The sequence below is a fragment of the Lipotes vexillifer genome, unplaced genomic scaffold, assembly GCF_000442215.2.
Source record: "Lipotes vexillifer unplaced genomic scaffold, Lipotes_vexillifer_v1.1 scaffold1262, whole genome shotgun sequence".
Lineage (NCBI taxonomy): Eukaryota > Metazoa > Chordata > Mammalia > Artiodactyla > Lipotidae > Lipotes > Lipotes vexillifer.
The window spans coordinates 462,741-486,692 of NW_006775022.1; the positions used below are offsets into that span (position 1 = coordinate 462,741).

The following is a 23,952-nucleotide window of genomic DNA, read 5'->3' on the forward strand; positions in this document are numbered from 1 at the left end:
GAATCATAGAAACTGAGCCCTCAATTTGTGGCATCTGAAAAGATCTTTAGGAGCTCAGTGAGACTACAATGCTCAAACCTCAATGGAATTTAATTGCCAGGTGGCAAAGACGTAACATAGTTTTAGACCAAAATAAAACTAAAAGTGCCCCCAATAAAATCCAACGGTGCTAAACATCGTAAGATCACCATGAAGCAAACAGCACCTTCATAACCCCTGGAAAGATAAATTACAGAACTGTCTGAGAAAACAGATACCACTGGGCACAGTGATTGGAGGCTGGAGGCTCTCACAGCATCAGTAGAGTGGCCCCATGGAGAGGACCAGAGACACAGCTGCTCACTAGGGTCCTCCACGACTACACTGCAGACACACAGGGGTGACACCAACTGCGGCACAGACACAGGGACATCTCAGAACAGCTGTGTATCGAACGTCTGGAGATGCACTTCTTTACACGGCCCAGGCATGGTAGCTCAAAGGATGAAGCAATCTTAGAACTTTTCCGAGTTCTATTTCCAGTAGAGGAAATATATCAAAGTGTAAAGCATACCATTATTTCCGTTATCGGCCAAAGCAAATATTTGATGCAAGAGCTGAGCAAACATGAAACATAACAAAGTAAGTACTGAAATGCCCAGAGACTCAGTTCCCAGACTTCTCTTCTCCCACTATGTTTCACCCCCAGCTTTCCAATCCCGCCACCTGCTGATGACTCTGAAATCCATTTCTCCAGCCCAGACTCTCCCCTGGCTGGTTCTTCCCCAACTGCCTCCTTGATGTCTCCACCTGGATGCCTGATCGTCCCCAAACGAGCTTCCGCTGCATCCCGAGTCTCCGTGGTTTGAGCTGCTCAGGCCAAAACCTTGGTGCCACCTGTGGAAAACTGGATTTTGTTCACAGGTACTTGGAGCCCTCCCAAGGACTCTATATCCCAGTGCTGTGGAGCTCAGACGTGGCAGGACTTGCTCTGAGCAATGAAATATAAACAGAGGTGCAGTGTGTCATTCCGGGTGGAAGCTTCAAGAAACGGGGAGCCCCAGTCTCTGCCTCTGCTGGCACCATGAGTAGCCACGTTCAGGCAGAGGCCACTCCACCAGCCTGGCCACACACCACGGGTGTTCCGTGTGGGAAATACACGGCTGCCGTTGGGAGCCACTGAGCTTCCGGAGCTGCTGCTTCCTGCAGCCCAATGGGGCCGATCCTGAGATGCTACTGATGCCCCTTGACTACCCTCTTTCTCTCTCATCCCATATCTGGTGCACCAGCAAACTCTTCAAATCTATCTTCACAAGCCCTCATTTCACCACTTTTCGCACTCTGTTCTGTTATCTCCCACCTAAATTATTGCAGAAGCTTCCTAGTTAGCCCTCCCTGCTCTGGCCGCCTTCCCTCCTCACAGCCTGTCCTCCACTCAGCAGGCAGAGTGACCCTCACGAAGCATATGCACCAGACCCCTCCCCAGTTTATCAGTGTCCAGTGGCTTCTCACCTCACAGAGTGACAGCCCCCAAGACCCGTCCCCGCGCTGGCCCCACCCCATTACTCATTCACTTCACTCCTCAGTGTTTCTGGAACGCCAGGCACGATCCCACCTCCGGACACTTCTGCCCGCTGTGTCTTCTGCCTGGAATATTCTTCCAGATACTCATGAGGCTCCAGACACCCCTCACTTGCTTTACACAGATTCACCTTCTCAGTGAAGCCTTCTTTGCCTCCACTCCAAGCCCCCAACTATTCTCCTCTGCTTTGCACTTGGTACTTAACCACCATCTGACACACTATATTTTTACTTATGTATCTTATTTATTGTCTGTCTTCCTCATCACGAGGGAGGAATTTTTGTCTGTTTGTCTAGTGCTGTATCCCCGGCATCCAAAACAGTGTGTGGCACATCGTAGGTGCTGACTGAATGAATGAAATGCATGATAAGGGTACCAATTATCATAGGAATTTAGAGGGGCAGATAATAGGAGAGTAAAGGGAGCTTCTCAGTCGAGGTAGAATCTGACTTGGGTGGAAGAAAGGATGGAGCAGGAGAGATTTGTCTGAACAGAGAAAACAGCTGAACACACATGCAGGAGAAGCCAAGGCATACTAGAAGGACAGTAAAGCAGATTTCGTGGAAAGGTGTATGCCCAGAAATAAGAAACAGCAAGAAAGGCAGGTTGTGGGCAAACTGTGAAGGGCATCAAATGTTAGTGTAAGGAGTTGGACCTTCATTCTTCAAGCAATGGAAACCCATCGAAGACAATTTGACAAAAGGAAGATTAAAAAGAAAATTAACCTAGCGAGATAGAAGGAAGGGAGAGAGGGCAATGGCCAATTCATTCAATCAGCAAATAAGCTACACGGTTGTAGCACCTGGGGATTCAGCAGTGACAAGTCAGAACACAGATCCTACTTGCGTCCTAGTAGGGGAAATGCCGCAATCTAACAAGGGAAAGCATAGAAGGGATGTGCAAAGGGAGAACTCATGAAAACTATATATAACTGGCTGTGAGGAGAGCCCGCGTCAAAGACAACAGCACTGATTCAAGACTGGCTGTTGGAGAGGATGAACAGAAGCTGACAGGTCAAAACGAAGTTCTTAAATCCACAATCCCAAGGTCAGATAGTCTAGATGATCGCTTTTTCAAAGAAAGGCATTTGCTAGTTTTAACGATGCACCTAGGGAAAAGCGATATAATGGCGAAAAGAGGTCAGGATTAACACAGTCTAACTCTGCCACCTAGTGTCAAGGTTTGTGCTAATTCTCTGAGGGAAAGTGAGCATCTCACAACCTCGCTTAGAGTTGGGGGCCTGAAAGCCTCGCTGCTGGCTCTGCAATGCCAGGCCACCATCCAGACGAGTTCCCGGGCCAGACAGCACTCAGGTCTCTGGGGGAAACATAACAACACAGAGACACACAGGCTGGAGGCCAGTGGACATGGCTGATCACCCAGCAAAGGAGAAGTGGAGACACAACGGAGCACCCAGGACAGCCCCACCTAACCTGCCCAAGCATGGTTTGTGGTGCAAGAGAAACACGGGAAACAAAATACCTTTTTCTCTCTCCACAGAAATACTTGTTATATCATCATTCATGCTTTTGGGTGGAAACTACTTACCAGAGAATAACACATGACATGACATGATTAAAATAACACTTCAAGTAGTCGGGCCAGGAATTATTTTCATATGGCAACTACATTTCAGGTAAATGCATGTTTTCTTTTCTAGGTACAAAGAATCGTTCATCAAATCGCAGGGATACCATGGTTCAGGTAACAGTCGAAGCCTGCGTATGTACCCTCACATCAGCACCCTTACCACAACGCCACCTGGAGAAAAGTCCAGCAAAGAGCTGCAACTGTTCCCTGACTGCAGCAGTGCCAGGATGCCGGCTGTGATATTGCCCTACGGTTTTCCGTAATGTTACCGCTGGGGAAAATGGTAAAAGGTACCTGGGATTTCTCTGTATTATTTCTTACAGCCAGATGTGAAGCTACAATTATGTCAAAATTAAAAGTTTAATATAAAACCGTATCTGCATCTCATTCCTAGTCTTCTTCCTAAAACACAAAGGCTGTCAAAGGAAGAAATAAGGATTGAAGTGAAGGCTAAGAAAAAAAAATGACTTCTTGATTATTCCTGTTGCATTCATTTATTTATTGACACAACAAATATTCTGAAGGCCTCCTATGTGCTGACAGTGTCTTGCAGCTGGGGAAAGAGCCTTAAGCAAGCAGGAATCTTACCTGCTTCTCGTGGAGTTTAGATGATGGTAGGGAGACAGAAAATGAACAGTAGACAGTAAAATGACTCTGGCAGAGCTAGGTTTCACAATGCAAATGAAACAAGGTCATGGCAGAGAGGACAGCTGGGTGGAAGAACGCCTACTTCAGGTGGCCTTTTGAGGAGGGGCCAGTATTTGATATAATATGTGCATGGTGTAAAGGAACCAGCTGTATAAAAATAGAAGGAAGTGCATTCAAGGAAAAGGCACAAAAGACAGGTTCTGATGGAGGCTGAGAAAGGTAGCAGGTTGGTTGGAAAGACTTAACAAGGGAACAACTTCCCGAGGTCCGGGAAGCTGTCACATCTGTGAACAGAACAGCCTGAGCGGAACCTCATCTGATTTCATCCAACTCTCCTTTGATTCTGTCTCTACGTTTTGGATTTTTTAAATATACCATTAGAATATTTCAGAAGCCTAAGGGGCTCTCAAAGGTCTAAGAGGTTTAATTTCAAAGTGACTGCTCACCCTTATTTTCCAAAATTCATCACTCATGAAAAGAATGAATGCAAATGATGCTGACTCATTCCTTCAATTTCACAATGAGTCTTCTTGGAGACAATAGAAACCATTCCAGCTAATCAAGAAATCAAAGCAAAATGTTAAGCAGTTCAACGTTGCACCTACGTATAAATGATACCGTAAGTGTGCATTCTGGGGTCTTCTGCTTCAATAGAAAACCTGAACCATTGCTCCTGGGGTCCCTGCCGCTTGACTTTCTTCTCCAGATCCCAGTATAATTCAATGCTGTGATGAGTCACTTTGCCCACAACAGGTGGATGAGGCTTTGAGGATGGTGTGATTTCTAAAAAGATAAAAATTTAGAAATGAAAAAAGATACAGTATTTCAGGACTCTATTTCCATAAGGAAGAAAGATCAGCTGAGTGCATTAGAGCTACTGGAAAATCAAACCGTGTTTTCCTATACGTCAGGCACACATGTGAGTATTCCGCCGTGTGGCTTGAAGAACATCAGAAAAGCATGAGTGATAGAAAATTTGGGTGATGCAGTGAGTTACCACATTCGTCAACGAGCAGATTGTACCATACCCATTGACATCATACTTCACTCATGGACCCTTCCAAAAGGTTACTTAACTTACAGAATTAGATTTTTCTTTGAGCTGATGAAACGCAGTTTGCTGCTATCATCCTTCAGTGATCTGGCTGGTAAACAAAGCCAACAGACAAATGATATTGCTGGTCCAAATATTTGTAATACAGATGACAAAGTGTTGATATCTGTTCTATATAAACAGCTCTTACAAACTAACCAAGGAAAAACCCAAAGGCTAATAATATCAATCAGGCAAAAGACAAGCAGTAGACAACACAGCAAAAATAACCAACATAATGTCCAAAAAAGGCATTTATATTCCCTAGTGGCTGCAGAAAATGATGATAATTAGATATAACTTTATATACTGTCAGACACTTAAAAAGAGATGTAACTGTTAGAAGTGACAATGTCAGGAGAGGACACTCATACATTGGTGGTGGTGAATTCTAGCCTTTTTAGAAAGCAATCTGGAAGCACCAATTAAAATTAAAAATACATATGCCCTCCTCTCCAATCATGCCACTCTTGGTAAACTCTCCTGCCGAAATCTGAACACACAGGGACATATATACGAGGACATTAACTATTAAAGTTTTTTAGCCATTAACAGTGAATAGGAGATGACCCATTAATAATAGAATAGTCAAATAAATGAAGATATGTCCATAGTATGGAATATTACACAGGCTTTAAAAATAAATTAGTTCTATGCTAGATGCCTTGAGAGGATCTCCAGAAGGTATTGTTGAGGGAGAAATCAAGATGCGGGGAAAAATACAGGATACAGGATATCCCATTTCTGTAAAAGCTGGCAGGGGGCACAGCACGCACCGAGCTGTTCGGCATCCAGTTGTTCTGTTTCATGTTAGTTTTGTCTCCCTTGCTAGATTTTAAATTCCTTGAGGGCTGGATCCATGACTTTCTCTGTCCCTCAGGGTCTTTTAGGCCTCAAAAATGTTATTGATATCTGGAGAGAACACTAATTAGAAAAGATACATGTACCCAATGTTCACAGCAGCACTATTCACAATAGCCAAGACATGGAAGCAACCTAAATGTCCATTGACAGATGAATGGATGAAGAAGATGTGGTGTATACACACACACATACACACACACACACACACACGAATATTACTCAGCCATTAAGAATAATGAAATAGTGCTATATGCAGCAACATGGATAGAACTAGAGATTATCATACTAAGTGAAAAAAATCAGACAAAGTATCATATGATATCACTTTTATGTGGAATCTAAAAAATGATACAGGTGAACTTGTTTACAAAACAGAAATAGACTCAGACGTGGAAAACAAACTTATAGTTACCAAAGCGGGTAGAGGTGGGGAGGAGAAATAAATTGGGAGTTTGGGATGAACAGATACACACTGCTATATATAAAATGGGTGAACAACAAGGATCTACTGTATAGCACAGGGAACTATATCTGTGGAAAAAATCTGAAAAAGAGTATATGTACGTATTTATATATGTATAACTGAATCACTTTGCTGTATACTTGAAACACAACACTGTAAATCAATTGTTTTCTAAATGTCTTGCTTTACCACGTTTGCAGCTGACTCCCACCGACCCTGGGCCCTCCTGCAGCGCAGCCCCAGCACAGACTAGGCTGCCTTGATCTTGCCGGCGCCAGGCCAGGAGGAGAGATAACCACCACGTTCCCTTACGTTCAGATCCCAGAGATACACACTAGCAGACAACCTGCTGGCTCATTCTTTCCAACTTTATTTTGCTGATAGTTATTGAAAGCATGGCTTAATGGAATTGGAGAAACCTCGGTTTGAATACATGCTCTGAAACCCAGTCGAAAACACCTCACAGTGGTTTTTGTTTTTGTTTTTGTTTTTGTTTTTTGCAGTACGCGGGCCTCTCACTGTTGTGGCCTCTCCGGTTGTGGAGCACAGGCTCCGGACGCGCAAGCTCAGCGGCCATGGCTCACGGGCCCAGCCGCTCCGCGGTACGTGGGATCCTCCCGGACCGGGGCACGAACCCGCGTCCCCTGCATCGGCAGGCGGACTCTCAACCACTGCGCCACCAGGGAAGCCCCCTCACAGTGTTTTGTGATAAATAAATAACATATATGAAGTATCTAAATCAGTTATGGAATATTTCAGGCAATGGTATCCTACGCAGCAGCTAAAAGAAAGAAGTTCTACACTCAAACCTCAAATGAGTATGTGAAAAACACAGGTTCAAAGGATGCACTACGTTATTATACTGCTTATGTAAACTTTTATAGAACCTACAACACTATATATTATTCATGAATACATAGGTATGTAGTCTAAGTTAAAAACACTGATGGGGAGAATGTACACCGCCAGGATAGAGCTCTCTCGCAAAAGTCAGGGAAAGGATGAGGTATGCTCAGGTAGGGAAGGTGACTTACCACTGTATTTGTAAGGTTTCATGTCGTTAAGAATTTAAGGCATTTATGGCAAAATTTTAACATTTGCAACCTATGTGGTACATTGGGGTATGTGCTGATTTTCAATTATTTTCGTACGTTTGCAATATTGACTTTTAAGAAATAACTATAAAAATAAATGCTATACATTGCTCTTATGGAGCTGTTGGTTTTCTTAGTGAAACCTGTTTCAGTGTTCTAAGTACTAATTAACGCTGTGGGGAGAGGAATTAATGATCACATACCACGTGTCAGACATGGGTCTTTCAACATGACTCATCTCATTTTGTCCCAGCAACTCTGGCTGGGGAACATAATGGTGACTCACACCCTTACATTATGACACTGTCGCTGAGCAACTCTTTTTTTTTCTCTTTCAGAGCCCCGTAAAACCATTCAAAGACCAGGACTGGTAGACTCTTGTGGATTACCCTCAGTATAAGTAGAAGCTGGATAAAATTTCTATTCCAAAGACATCTAGCTTAGAAAACTGGGATTAACATATACACACTACTATACAGTATATAAAACAGAGAACCAACAAGGACCTACTGTATAGCACAAGGTACTATACTCAATATCTTGTAATAAGCTATAAGGGAAGTGAATCTGAAGTATATATATGTACACACATGTATAACTGAATCGCTGTGCTGTACACCTGAAACTAACATGATATCGTAAATCAACTATAGTTCAATTTTATAAAAGAGAAAAATAACAATCCCATTGTAAATTAAGATAGGTAAGAAATTCTAAACGAATGCCAGATCTCCAAAGGGGCCAACCAAATGGTTCACCACAAATTTATATGAGGAATAAAAAGATAGTATTCCCAGTTATGCACGTGTCTCTCATGTCTTCTGCTCTTTACTGATCATTGATACAGGCACATAACCTGAGACCTCTACCTGTTAGCTTGGCACTGGCCACAGATGGTCCACCGCCAGCTGCAGGCTCAGGACAGAGTCAGAGCCCCCCGCTGCGAGTCATCACCCCCTCCAGGTCTGGTACACCGGAAAAGCGGTGGTGTCTAGAAAGTTGATTTATTGTTACTCACTTTTTAAGGAGTGATCCAAGTTTCTCAGACCCACAGCCTCTCCGAGGCTCAGCACCCACGAATGAAAACTGACTGGAGGCACGGCCATCATAGCACGGACTTGGCTGACCCCGAGACACCACTTTGCACCACTTTACTCACCCAGACCCCGAAGGTCAGTGCGCTGACCAGCAATGATGTTCTACGTCTTCTTTACTTTGAGGCACAGCTTATCAAGATGGAGTTCTCCAGCTAGGCAAGAGCTGCTTTGGGCAGAAAACTATTAATGCCACACAGGACCCAGAGGGTCAGCCCATGAGTGAATGTCCCCATCAGGTGAGAGCTGTTGGCTTTCTAGGTGGCCAAAAAATAAATAGGGGGTGAAAGCAAACTTTTGTTTTGGTTTTCAGCCAACCTAGAGTCATTTGACAGGTGTGTTTTAACTCTTACAGCGTTGTGCCCATGTACTGCAGCATGTGTTTTCTCTTTGATAAAAATTCTGGTATTTTTGTCATGACCAGCTAATACACGTATTTGAGGATGTTAGTTTTAGGATGGATGCTAAAATAAACATAGGAACAGGTCACTAGCCAAAGTGCAAACATCACTGTGCCAAGGGAAGAGAGGCCCGGGTCAGCTCCGAGCCTCCAGGAGAGCTGACAGAGGCCCACTCCTGGAAGGAGAACAGCAATGACTACAGTACAAGTTACGGGGCACTTACTCTCTGACAGGTGCCATCATGGATGCTTTATTCATTTAATTTCCACTACAACTCTGTAAGGATTTTTACCATCTCCATTACAAAAAATCTCAGACACAGAGAGTTTAAGTAACTTGCCCAAGGTCACAGCGCAGCGCCTGGCAGAACCAGGGTGAAAACACAGGCTGCCTCTCAGCAACAGAGATGCCATATGCAGACCTGGAGTGAAAAATCTACTACTGGTTAGATCTCCAGATTTCCTCCAGCCACTCATTTTAAATCAGGTTTGACCTGTGAACCCGCTTGAACCCCAAGCATATTTTTAAATGACCAAGAGAACTTAACGAGAGAAAGGGAAGACAATGAAAGCCAGGTGATTGTTTGAATGAATGAAGTGTGGGGATGTCCAAGCAGGAGGAGGGAGCGAGGGCAGCTCCCTCTCAGCCCCGGGGTCAGAAGGCTGCTTGTCTTCAGGGACTCGGTCCATAAAAAGGAAGATAAGATGGTCTAGGAGGACCACAGGAGGCCAAGCAGCAGACAGATTTGGCCACATTCACCTTGACACTGTGAAGTGGGTAGGAAGTCAGACAGGTGCCTCTTTATGTTCAGCATGGAATGCAGAGGAGGAAAGGTCCTCGAACGTGGGTATAACAATTAGAGAGATAACTCATTGATAATCTGAGAAGAGTGTTTGTACCAGGGCAAGGAACAGGGACTATATCAGGAAAGTATGCTAAATTGAGTTTACTACCAACATATGAACAAATTCCTCTATTTTAAATGTTATCCTCTCAAAGAGGGAAGAGATATGGGAACATATGTATGTGTATAACTGATTCACTCTGTTATAAAGCAGAAACTAACACACCATTGTAAAGCAATTATACCCCAATAAAGATGTTAAAAAAAAAAAAAAAAAAAAGGTTATCCTCCTCAAGTTTCACTGTGAAGCTAGAATTGCAAGGGGAGGTAAGTATATCTAGGAGGACAGCCCTGACTCACTCTACCCTGGGATGAACCTACTGGCTGTTTGACAAGTAATAATACATCTTTCCTAAAATGACTACAATCAACATTTTGAAAAACTCAAAAGCTCACCTTTTTGCTATTTCTTTGTTTAACCAGGATGTTTATATCCACATTTGTATTTATATTTATCTAAGTAGAAACGCTATTTTGGGAATGTTTTCATAAGTTTTATAAAATATATATACAACATACCCACAAACACATATTCGTAGACACAATTTAGATTTATATAAAAGTTTTAGAACTCTATTTTTTCCTGATTATAAGTATCAGATCTTTTAAAAAGTGCTTTTGCTTATTTAAGTCTCATAACCAGTATCCACATTTAGCCAATCACATAATTTTATGTCAAACTCAGGCTTAAAGTTTATTTGAAACTTTCTATAGATTACTGACAAAAAAGTGGGGGAAAAGTCTTACTTTCAATTTTGCATCTTTACTTTAACAACTGATAGGCTCTTTCCATCATGACAGATTTTTTTAACCTTAAAAGTTTTTCATTTCGTTTCATTTGTTGAGACGCGGATGGATCTAGAGACTGTCATACAGAGTGAAGTAAGTCAGAAAGAGAAAAACAAATATCGTATATTAACGCATGTATGTGGAACCTAGAAAAATGGTACAGATGAACCTGTTTGCAGGGCAGAAACTGAGACACAGATGTAGACAACAAACGTATGGGCACCAAGGGGGGAAGCGGCAGTGGGGTGGGGATGGTGGTGTGATGAATTGGGCGACTGTGATTGACATGTATACACTGATGTGTATAAAATGGATGACTAATAAGAACATGCTGTATAAAAAAATAAAATTTAAATAAATTTAAAAAAAAAGTTTTTCAACAGAGGACAGTGGTTGCCAGGGGCTGGTGGGAGTGGGGCGGGGGGGTCAAAAGTTACAAACTTCCAGCTATAAAATAATTGTCACGGGGATGTAACCTACAGCATGGTGACTATAGTTAATATTGAACATTTGAAAGCTGCTAAGAGTAGATCTTAAAAGTCCTAATCACAAGAAAAAAAAGGGAAGAACGCTTATAACTGTATGGTGATGGATGTTACCTAGACTTATCATAGTGATCATTTTGCTATGCGTAAAAATGTCGAATCATTATGTTGTACACCTGGTGTCAATTATTCCTAAATAAAATAAATATAGATATATACTAAAAAAAAAGTTTTCCAAAAAAATGAAAAAAAAAAAGCAACAAAACTACCAGGGTGATCTCAAAAGGATGATTATATGAGAATTTACGTACGTGTTGTGTACTAATAAAAGCTCTTTGTAAGAAAGTTCTTGTGCAAATCTGACAGTTTTATGCCCCTCTTGCCAGTTGTCAAGTAATAAATCATATGAAAATGAAATATAGAGGGCTTCATACACTGTCACCTTTCAGTCCCTATGGTTACAAAGATGGCATAAAATGGGGCTCTCCAGTACACAAGAAATCCATTCTAAAAAGCTATCATTTACAAATTATAGGTTTAAACACAGAAAACTATAAAGTTTAAATAAACCACTGAACAATATTAGGCCTTAGCGTTCTAAAATTTTAAATATGTAGGTTGTAATAATATAACAGAAATGTGCCAGCCCCGTAGGAGGAAACGGAAAAGATGAGAAAAAACATTATTCAGTATCTTAATGATAGGCAGCTGAACACATTTTAAGAGCTATAGAGAATTTGTGATCATGATCTGTATTGGAATTAGCAATTCTGATTAGTATCATGAAAAGCAGGAACTGATGAAGAGAGAAAGCAAACATGAGTATGTTCATTATAAACGTGGAATACCGTAAAAGCAGAATGGTAGTTTCCCTGCCCTTCCAAAGACACCTGCAAATTTACTGAGGTCAAATTTCATTGACAAGGGACATCTGCAGCCTGGCCTCTGGTGGCAGATGGTCCACAATCAGGATGACAGCACACTGAGGGGACGCTATATAAAGAACAGTGGTGGCGGCCACCTCAGAGCAATTCATCATAGCTTGACCACGCATTTATAGCAGCCATAAATCAAGAACATATTCCAGATAAATAAGACGTGGAGATCATAATCATTAAAAGTGTCAAAAAATATGTTTGCCATGAATACATATTAAAGAAGGACTTTTTCAATCAAATATCACAATACCTGCATAGTGATGACAGTTTCTCCTTTCACTTAAAAATGAAATATGACAGTTAAAATGAGTTTCATTCCACCAAACTATTATACTGCTGTCATAAAATGAATCCTATAAAACCCTTATAGATGAAAGGACCAAAGACAGAAATAATTTAAAAATTTATAAATGATAACTAACAGTAACCACAATTAGAAAATGCTTGAAGTTTCTACTAACTTTAAAAGTGGGGAGGACTTCTCTAGTGGCGCAGTGGTTAAGAATCCGCCTGCCAATGCAGGGGAAACGGGTTCAATCCCTGGTCCGGGAAGATCCCACATGCCGCGGAGCAACTAAGCCCATGCGCCACAACTACTGAAGCCTGCGCTCTAGAGCCCACGAGCCACAGCTAATGAGCCCGTGTGCCACAACTACTGAAGCCCATGCACCTAGAGCCCATGCTCTGTAATGAGAAACCAACGCAACGATAAGCCTGCGCACCGCAACAGAGTAGCCCCCGCTCGCCGCAACTAGAGAAAGCCCGCGCAGCAACAAACACCCAATGCAGCCAAAAATAAACAAATATTTTTAAAAAAATAAAAGGGGGGAAATAACTGTGAGGTGTCATTTTATTTATAAAATTGGATGACAAACATGTAATGGTAATATCTTATGCTGTTTAAGATTGTGATAAAACTGGCTTAGAGTTTGTGGATCGCACCATATATCAAACAATCCTTTACTAAAGCAATTTGGCCATATTCAAAACAATGATTATGAAAATATCCCACCTGGTGACCCCGCTCCTAGAAACATGTCCAAAGAAAATAATTCAAAACCAAAAAATAAACTTAAAAGCTAAAATGTTTTTATTATGTATACTTTTACTTATTAAAAAATTTCAAACATATAAAAAAGTAGAAACAATAGTATCGTGAATCCCCTTGTACTTTACACCCAGCTTCGTCAATTATCAGCATGATTATGGCTGATAATCATCTTATTTCATCTATGCTTCCACTTACCTCCATCTGTCCCTCAAACGTGGATTATTTAATAGCTAAAATTTTTTACTGAAGTATAGTTAATTTACAGTGTTAACTTCAGGTGTACAGCAAATTGATCCCATTATATATATATTCTTTTTTAGATTATTTTCCCTTATAGGTTATTACAAGATACTGAGTATAGGTCTCTGTGCTATACAGTAGGTCCTTGTTGTTTATCTATTTTATATATAGTAGTGTGTTTTTTTTGTTTTTTTTTTTTGTGGTACGTGGGCCTCTCACTGTTGTGGCCTCTCCCATTACGGAGCACAGGCTCAGCGGCCATGGCTCACGTGCCCAGCAGCTCCGCGACAAGTGGGACCTTCCCGGACCGGGGCTCAAACCCGCGTCCCCTGCATCGGCAGCATCGGCAGGCGGAATCTCAACCACTGCGCCCCCAGGGAAGCCCAGTAGTGTGTATAGTTTAATCCCAAACTCCTAATTTATTCCCTCTCCCTTGCCGCCTTCCCCTTTGGTAATCTTAAGTTTGTTCTCTATATCTGTGAGTTTGTTTTGTAAATAAGTTCATTTGTATATTTTAGATTCCACACATAAATCATATATTTGTCTTTCTCAGTCTGACTTACTTCACTTAGTATGATAATCTCTAGGTCGATCCATGTTGCTGCAAATGGCATTATATTCTTTTTTATGGCTGAGTAATATTCCATTGTGTATATATACCATATCTTCTTTATCCATTCTTCTGTTGATGGACATTTAGGTTGCTTCCACATCTTGGCTATTGTAAATTATGCTGCTCTGAACATTGGGGTGCATGTATCTCTTCTAATTAGAGTATTCTCTGGATATATGTGCAGAAGTGGGATTGCTGGATCATAGGGCAGCTCTATTTTCAGTTTTTTAAGGAAACTCCATACTGTTTCTCCATAGTGGCTGCACCAATTTACACTCCCTCCAACAGTGTAGGAGGGTTCCCTTTTCTCCACACCCTCTCCAGCAATTATTATTTGTAGACTTTTTGACGATGGGCATTCTGACCAGTGTGAGGTGACACCTCATTGTAATTTTGATTTGCATTTCTCTAATAATTAGCAATGTAGACCATTGTTTCACGTGTCTCTTGGCCATCTGTATGTCTTCTTTGGAGAAAGGTCTATTTAAGTCCTCTGCCCATTTTTTGATTGGGTTATTTTTGGGGTGTTTTTGGTCTGTTTATTTTGTTTTTTTTACAGAATACATACATTCTTAAGAAAACCCCACCACGGAAGGGTCTGACCAAGCCACTCAGCAGAAGCAGAATACCAAGGCAGCACACGCAATCTCACCAATGATCAGAACAATGCAATTCAAACAGTGAGATTGCACAGTCATCAAACTTACAAAAACTGAAATCTGCCAATAGCAGAGAACAGAAACAGAGGCAACACTCCTAAACTGCCAGTGGAAGCACAGGTTGGGAAATCTCTTTGGAGAGCAACTTGGCAAAGTGAAGTAAAGCTCAGGAAGTGGGAATTCCACTCCCAGCTACAGTCGCTGATATACAGGAATACTCATGGAAAGTTTGCAGTTAGGAAAAATTGAAAACCAGCTCAATGGCTGGCATGAGAAGATTGGATGAATTATGAATAAAATCATACACTGCAATACTATATAGCAGTTAAGATTAAAGTTACAATTAAATATATCTACATTAATAAATTGGGGGCAGAGAGGGGTTGAATCACAAAAGCAAGTTGTGAAACGATATGTACAGAATGATACAATTTACCTAAGGCTCGAGAAAACAAACCTATATCAAAAGAAGGGAGACAGAAAGGAATGGAACGGCAGAAAAATAATTTTATTGGCAATGTTTTGTTTCTTAAGCCGGGTGGTGGCACATGAATATTTATTATATTATTTTATATATGTTATGCCTGAACTATTTAATAAAAGAACAGAACAAGGTACTGCATGCACAGATGTATTTATATCCTTACTGTCTTACTCATCTCCCAAGTAAATGGGTATCAAGGTAACCTGTTCTTCAAAACTACCTTAAAATGTTATATAAAGGTGGTCCAGTTTAAAATTCAGAAATCCTTGAGAGTTTCAAGTCTAGAATATTTTCTACATTCCAATGACACATTCAATCCAACTAGACTCTAAGCTCCTTGAGGAGGCAAGCTGAGGTCCCTTCACTTTCTATCCCCAAAACCATTCAATTAATGTTTGATCCAAGCTGATCTGACATTATTCAAATATTCAAGGGATTTTGTATTACTCCTTAAAAATATGTTGCAAATAATTTAACCATGAAAGATTGGTGTCTTAACTTACAATATATAACAGAATATTTTATTCTACAGCTGTCAATGCTTATCAACACTTAGACTGCATATTATTTACCAGTAGGTGTGAAAAATAGAAACTTCCAATAAGCAAAGAGAGGTCCTCCAGTGTTTGTCTCATGAGTTCAAATCATCATGTTGCCCATCTTCTAGGTCACATGGGTCACCCCATAGGATGTGACGCTTTGTCTCTTGACTCTGATGTTTGTCAGTTGCCTTCCATGCAGCCCTATAAAAACTAACTCAATCCAGCTCGTAACATAAATCGACTATATCGTTATGGACCTCTCTTATTCACACAACTATAATGGAATAAAGCATACTGACACAAAAATCTTTGAAACCCTACAGCTTTTGAGCACATTTTGCAGTTTAAAGGGTGATTACATCAGGGGTTATGGTCTTAAATTCCTCTCAACCGCCGCTTTCCTTCTCTGTTCCCTCTCCCACCAATCTCCCTTTTTTCTAACCATTCTCTGTTCTTTGGTTGTCAATATCTTTTTTTCGAATGTTACTAGGTGGTAGACACCCTGCTCAGTACTGAGAGTATGGGAGGACAAGACGGGCAGGTCCATTTCTCACCGAGTCTGGTCTTGCAGCTGATGCAAACGTATGACAAGAGGACACAAAACAATTCCTACAGTTGTGCTCATTGCTCTAAAGAAAAAAGACCAAGGTGCCAAGAGACATTTGAGCTGATGCCTCAAAGATGCAGCCCAGAAAGGACTATGAAGAACATTACAGCAAGAAAAAGGACACATCATTCCACTTAACGTTGACAGTAACATGCAGTGCAACCTTCTCGGAATGCAAATCCAAACCTAAAAATAAATCAGATAATTTTAAAAGGACTAGAGTGGTCCAATTAACATTAAGACCTCCATAGAAAAATTCAACCCTCATTATCAACATAGCTGATAAATAGGAATCTTTAAGAGTTGTAATTTATTAATGAAATCACTGCAATTTTCATTATATGCCAATACATAACATTTGCCACATACTGTGCGCTTCCAAATGAGGTTCTTTTATAACTTATAACCATGTCCCTGGTTCTCCAACAGCAATGGTTTGCAACAAAAAGAACAAAGAGAAAGGCTGGATGAACTTACCATATAAAAACAAATTTTTAACCGTAAATTTCTCCAAACTCATTCTAAATAGGTTACCAGGGTATACACGGAAAAATAAATTGTACTTTCGCAGCCACTAATGAAAGAACCAGGATCATAAATCGAGTATTAATTATAAAGAATGGTCACTGTTCTTTGCACTTATCAGAATGAAGTCCTGAATAAGAAATCCCCTGCTTCTACTATGGTACTGCTTTCATATTCACCTGTTTCCTGCCTCTAAGCATGTCTTAACGGGCAAGATTCATTGTCAGACCCTTCACTGTAAATAGTAAGTAAACCCGTTCAGCGAACAAAATTCAAAGGCAGCTAGTATGTTAGAGTTCTCCTTCCAAAAAGTCTCTCCTCCAATGTCTAAGAAACGGTTTGAAAATCGATTTACTTCCCCTCTCTGCACTAGTTACAAATGTGTAGCTTTTTTTTTTTACATCTTTATTGGAGTATAATTGCCTTACAATGGTGTGTTAGTTTCTGCTTTATAACAAAGTGAATCAGTTATACATATACATATGTTCCCATATCTCTTCCCTCTTGCATCTCCCTCCCTCCCACCCTCCCTATCCCACCCCTCCAGGCGGTCACAAAGCACAGAGCTGATCTCCCTGCGCTATGCGGCTGCTTCCCACTAGCTATCTACCTTACGTTTGGTAGTGTATATATGTCCATGCCTCTCTCTCGCTTTGTCACTAAAGTCTGTCATACAGAGTGAAGTAAGTCAGAAAGAGAAAGACAAATACCATATGCTAACACATATATACGGAATTTAAGGGAAAAAAAATGTCATGAAGAACCTAGGGGTAAGACAGGAATAAAGACACAGACCTACTAGAGAATGGACTTGAGAATATGGGGAGGGGGAAGGGTAAGCTGTGACAAATGTGTAGCTTTGATCTTGGCTTGAACACAAGTAACTCTTTTTAATCTTCCCATCGGGTGCTGCTTCCCTCTCCACCCTTTTCTAGCTCCCTCCCCCTCAACCTCCTCCCACTGTTCTCACACCTACCCTGTCCCCACCATTCAACTCTTTCCTTAAACTTGCTAAAAATTATTCAGGAGATCTCTACTTGAAATTATCTTTAACCCATAGCTTTTGTTTTCATTCACACTGTCTTACTATAGCATGTAAATGTATGTCCCTTTCAAAAACCAAAATTACAGAATAATCCAACAAATGAAAATTGACACATGTTAGGCACTCAAGTATAACCTCAATTAACAAGGAAGGTAATAAATACCATCTGGTAAAATAAGTTCTAAAAGCATGCTGTACTATCTCAAAAAAGAAACAAAGACGGTGACTCAGATGTTGGAAACTTGGAAAACCAATTCTCTCAATGAAGCACATTTTCCCCAAAACGTGATAGTATTACTTTTTTCTAATATAAAAGCAATACCTACTCACTGAGTTTTGAGAAATCAAGCAATGCGGAAATATTGAAACAGGAAATAAAAGTTCTCTCATAACCTCCTCCCCAGAGATGACCACCAGCAATAGCTTGATGAAAATTCAACGATTTCTTTAGCAAAGATACATAAAATTTTACAAAGAGGGCATTATACTCAAGGTACTGTTTTGCAGTTTGCCTTTTTCAATTGACAGGCTATTGGTTGAGATTCTTGCATATTAATACATGTGACTTTAACTCAATTTTTAAAAACAAACTACTCTTTGTATACAATCGTTTATTACAGACGCTTCAATTAAAAAGTTTTTTGCATCTAACTTTACACAGTGATGCAAATATTTTTACAAGACAAATTCCTGGAAGTATAATTGTTGAGTCTTTGGATGTGTGTATGTTTAATTTTGGTGCATATTGTCAAATTGCTCTTTAAAAGGAGCAATTATCAATGTACCAACTGTGTGGGAGAGATTGGTTTTCTCCCACCCAGGCAAACAAGAATATTATCAACCCACCAAACCAGGTGTGAGGTGAAACATATACACACAAGTGTACAAGACAACTTGGTAAAACCATTGCCACATTATTAATAACATAGTAATGAAAAACTAGAAATAGCCTTCTCAACAAGAGAACAAATAGAGTGAGGTTCATTTATATTACAGGATACTGTATATAAAAATAAATGGTATCTCCTATTTAGATGCCACCTGGAACCACTGTGCTTCTTTCTTCAGTTCATATTCATTATATAACCTTATAAAATATGCAAAATAATCTAATGTATTGTTTATATATACATGTGTAAGAAAATTATAAAAACATGCATTCATTCAGTAAATATTTACTGAGAGCCTACGATGAATGATGCACTGATGCAATACTGGGGATTGAGCAATAAACAAATTCAACAAAAATCTCTGCCTCAAGGAGTTTATGTTTTAATGGATGGGGGGAAAAGACACTTAACAAATAAGCCAAATACACTGAGCATTAGGAGAAAATATCTTTACAACCATAGACTACACAAAGATTTCTTACACGGGACACAAAAACCATTAACCATAAAAGGAAAAAATTTGATAAGTTGAGTTTCAATAAAATGAAAAGCTTCTACTCTTTGAAAATCACCATTAGTAAAATAAAAAGATAATATAGGATGGGAGAAAATATTAATGATACATATATCTAACAAATTACTTGTGTCCAGAATATAATTATTAATATATTTTATATTACAACTCAATAAGAAGACACACAACACAATTTTAAAACAAGCATAAAAATTGACATGGTAGGGCTTCCCTGGTGGCGCAGTGGTTGAGAGTCCGCCTGCCGATGCAGGGGACACGGGTTCGTGCCCTGGTCCGGAAAGATCCCACATGCCACGGAGCGGCTGGGCCCGTGAGCCATGGCCGCTGAGCCTGCACGTCCGGAGCCTGTGCTCCACAATGGGAGAGGCCACAGCAGCGACAGGCCCGTGTATCGCAAAAAAAAAAAAGAAAAAAAAAAACCTAGCAGACTCTCTGAAGGACCGCCTACTCTGCAACAGTTAGACCTAGGATGGGACACATCCTTTGAGACATTGCTGGTCTCACAAAAGGTAGAATTACCCAGAGACAGCTCATCTCTTCCCCATCTCCCCACCCCATAAAAATTTTAAAACATGAGCAGGGTTCAGATCATTCAGGAACCAGAGGGAACAGAAATCTGTGCCTCGACCTCCCAAAGCCAGGACAGGCATACTTCTTCCCCTTTCAGCTGCACTTGGCTTTATTGTGCTTCACAGATTTGGCTTTAAAACATAATTTTATAAATTGAAAGTTTGTGGCACCCCTGCACTGTGCATGCCTATCTGTGCCATTGTTTCAACAGCACTTATTCATTCATGTCTCTGTGTCACATTTTGGTAATTCTCCCAATATTTCAAACCTGCTCTATATTATCATTATATTCGTTATGGTGATCTGTGATCAGTGATCTTTGATGTTACAACTCACTGAAGGCTCGGATGACAGAATTTTTTAGCAATACAGTATTTTTAAATTAAGGTACGTACATTTTTTTTCAGACATAACTCTATTGCACACTTAATAGACAGCAGTATATTCTAAGCATAATTTTCACATGCACTGGGAAACCAAAACATTTGAGTAATGAACTTTGTGATATTCGCCTTATTGCAGCGGTCTGGATCTGAACCCACAATATCGCCGAGGTCTGCTTGTATAGGGACACCCAGAAAACAGGAACAAAGGAACCTAGAGGAACAAAGGAACCTAGGAACCTGGTTCCTAGGAACAGGAACCAGGACCAGAGAAGCAGGGAGTCAGAGGGATGGAGAACCAGAGATGGCCTGGCCTATAGGCAGCAGGGCATGAGGTTACCATGAGGCCAGAGTAATACAGCAACCATGCTGCTGGGATATTGAACTTGGAAAGCAGCAAGCAGCAGCAGCTGAGCCAAAGGCTCCTGTTCTGAACGAGTCTCCAGGGCCTCCAAAGTGGTCACAGTTCCCACAAGCCCCTCGGCTACTTCTGGGGCAGAAGAAAATGATCTCCTAAGGAAAGAGTCCCCAGTTTAGCCACACATTTTAAGGTCAAAGATCACCAAATACAAAGGAAGGCAAGCACGTGCACAGTCAGACATAGGCCCTTGTAGTAAACATGTCTTTTCATTCTGTTGTTCAGACATCTGGGGCCTTACTGACCCTGGGGCAACCACCCCTCCCAGGCCTAGCTGATTCCTGGAGATGGTGAATTTTCCCTCCAGTGCACTTTTCCTATGAAAAAATAACCAATCCAGAGCCCACTTAAAAACACCCTCCAAGAACTGAAGAGGCTGAAATTGTCACATTAAGAATATCTAAGAGCCAGGTACAAAAGTTTTAAAGAAATAAAAGAATTATTTCCAAAGTTGAATATATAACAAAAAACTATTAGGAATAACCAAAAATATCTGAGGGATAAAGCAAGTGGAAATTCTAGAAATGAAAATATAATTGTTGAAATACAAAACTAAGTAGGTGGGTAAAATGGCAAAGTAAGCAGAAATGAAAAGATAATTATATATCTGGAGAACTTACCCAATTTACCCAGAATAAAGTAAAGACTGAACGTATAAAACAGAGGTTAAAAAAAATAGAATGAGAAGATCTAACATATATTTAATCAAAGTGCCAGAAAGGAAGAATAAAGAAAATGGAGGAGAGGCAACATTTAAAGGATAATCATTGAAAATATACCATAACTAATTAAAAATATGAATTTACAACTTTAGGAAGCAAAACACATCCCAAGCAGGATCAACAGGAAAAAACATGCCTAGACACAAAAATGAAACAACAGAACATCAAAGGCAATGATGAGACCCCAAAAGCAACTAGAGAAAAGACACACATCCCCTTAAAAAGGAACATCAGGATGACAGCAGAATTCTCAAGGACAACAATGGAAGCCAGAAAACAATAGAGTAATATTTTCAGAGAGAAAAGAAAAACTAGCTGTTAGCCTAGAACCGTATAGTCAGTAAAAATTCCCTTCAGGAACAAGAATAAACACATTTACCAATAAAAAATGAAAGCATTTTGCAAATATTTGTAAAACATATGCTGGATGAAGAACTCGTAACCAAAATGCAAAAAGAATTCTTAAAACTCAACAATAGGAAAACAACCCAATTAAGGAACTGGCAAAAGAGCTGAATAGATACCTCACCAAAGACGACATACAATACAGATGGCAAAAGACATACAATACATGAAAAGATGCTCAACATCATACATCATTCAGAAATTGCAAATTGAAACAACGTGACACTACTATGACTATATGTCAGAATGGCTGAAATCCAAAAGCCTGACAACACCAAAAGCTAGCAAACATGCAGAGCAATAGGAACTCTCATTCACTGCTGGTGGAAATGCAAAATGGTACAGCCACTTTGGAAGACAGTTTGGCAGTTTTTTTTCAAAGTTAAATATAGTCTCGCCATATGATTCAGCAATCATGCACCTAGGTAATTACCCAGTTGACTTGAAAACTTATGTTTACCCAAAAACTTGCATGATACTGTTTACAACAGCTTTGGTCATAATGGCCAAAAACTAGAAACAATAGGTCCTTTGATGGATAAACAAACTGCGGTACATCCCTACAATGGAATGTCATTCAGCAATGAAAAGAAAAGAATTATCAAGCTGTGAGAAAAACATGGAAGAATCTTAAGGGCATATCGCTAAATGAAAGAAACCAGTCTGACAAAGATACATCTGTATGATGCCAATTATGATGTTCTCGAAAAAGCAAAACTATGGAGACAGTAAAAAGATAGTTGCCAGAGGTTTCAGGAGAGGGAAGGAGGGGTGAATAGGTGAAACATAGGGGCGTTGTTTATGGCAGTGAAACTATGATACCATAAAAGTGGACACATGACATTATACATTTGTCAAAAACCACAGAGCCTTACAGCACAAAGAGTGAAGCTTAATGTATGCAAATTAAAAAAAAAATCATTCAGGTGGTTGCAGAATCTCAAGGTGGAAAACAGAATGTGACAAAACAATCTAACTCTATTACAAATGTGTGAAACTACCTAATTGAGGTAGGGGAAACGGTTCTGCCCTACGTAACTTTGGAAACAAGCAGAGTCTCTAAAACTAAAGGCCAAAGAAACTGTACACAAGCACTATACGCTAGTTGATAACATTTTTTCTCACACGGGTATGGGTTAACCATTCTGATATTGATGTTCATGCATATAAGATGTAGATAGTTGGGCTTCCCTGGTGGCGCAGTGGTTGAGAATCTGCCTGCCAATGCAGGGGACACAGGTTCGAGCCCTGGTCTGGGAGGATCCCACATGCCGCGGAGCAACTAGCCCCGTGAGCCACAATTACTGAGCCTGCGCGTCTGGAGCCTGTGCTCTGCAACGAGAGGCCGCGATAGTGAGAGGTCGGCGCACCGCGATGAAGAATGGCCCCCCGCTTGCCGCAACTAGAGAAAGCCCTCACACAGAAATGAAGAGCCAACACAGCCATAAATAAATAAATAAATAAATAAATAAATAAATAAATAAATAAAAAGATGTAGATAGTTAAGTAAATGGATGGCAGATGGTGGGAGCCAGATTTCTCTCTGTTGGAGTGGGCGTTTACAGATAAGCAGGGAGAGGAGGTTAGAATGATCCATGTTAGTGAATTACAGCTGGAGACATCAGTATGAACGCATGTTTAGCTTAACTTACATACACAAATATTAGGTGTATGCATATACACTCTTATAGTTCCTTGCTTTGTCAGATGAGAGGGTCTAAAAGCAGAGACATGCCAATAGCAACAAGCTCATCTAGCACAGAGATCTTGGTTTCTAACACCATTCTTCAATTAAGGAAACGAGGACTCCTTGGAGAAAGGGTTGATTCTAGAAATGGGGCAGGAAACGTGGAGGATGAGACGAGTCTAAAGCATCTTAGAGTGCCAGAAAGTGAGTTAATGCTGGGAAAAACAAAAACAAAAAAGCACCATGGCCAAAAGGTATGCCAAAGAGACATAGGAGCAACTGGGGAAAAAAACAAAACAAAAAAACCTCCCAAAGGCCAAAGCTGGAACATTTGAGTGACAAAATAAATTGAGCATTGGACTATAACTTAAAGTATAAAATTTATATCCATGAGTCCACACTAATATAAAGGAATGAATAAATAAATGTGGGAGAAGAGGCAAATCTATGCAGAACTCCAAATAATTTATGGAGATACTCTGCCCTCAAGGAAATAGAGCATAACTCCTCTCCCTCAGTGTGGGCTGCATGTAGAGTTCAGTAGGAAAAGTAGGGAAAAAAGAGAGTAACTTTACCATTAACCAGAGAAACCTGACAAGCAGGACCTCAGCCAAGGCAGATTAAAATGTATGCATGAATAGTGCTAAGTCAT

General features: G+C 40.3%; 1 protein-coding gene across 1 annotated transcript in view; it reads right to left on the reverse strand.

Annotated features, from left to right (window-relative positions):
* Positions 1 to 7,275, reverse strand: part of FANK1 (fibronectin type III and ankyrin repeat domains 1) — a 29,830-nt gene extending 22,555 nt beyond the window's left edge. Inside the window, exons 1-2 of the mRNA XM_007449634.1 lie at positions 7,254 to 7,275; positions 4,405 to 4,582 (exon numbers count right to left, since the gene is read on the reverse strand). Of these exons, the coding sequence (XP_007449696.1) occupies positions 4,405 to 4,582; positions 7,254 to 7,275 (200 nt within the window). The remainder of the gene's footprint in view (positions 1 to 4,404; positions 4,583 to 7,253) is intronic.
* Positions 7,276 to 23,952: the final 16,677 nt, after the last annotated feature.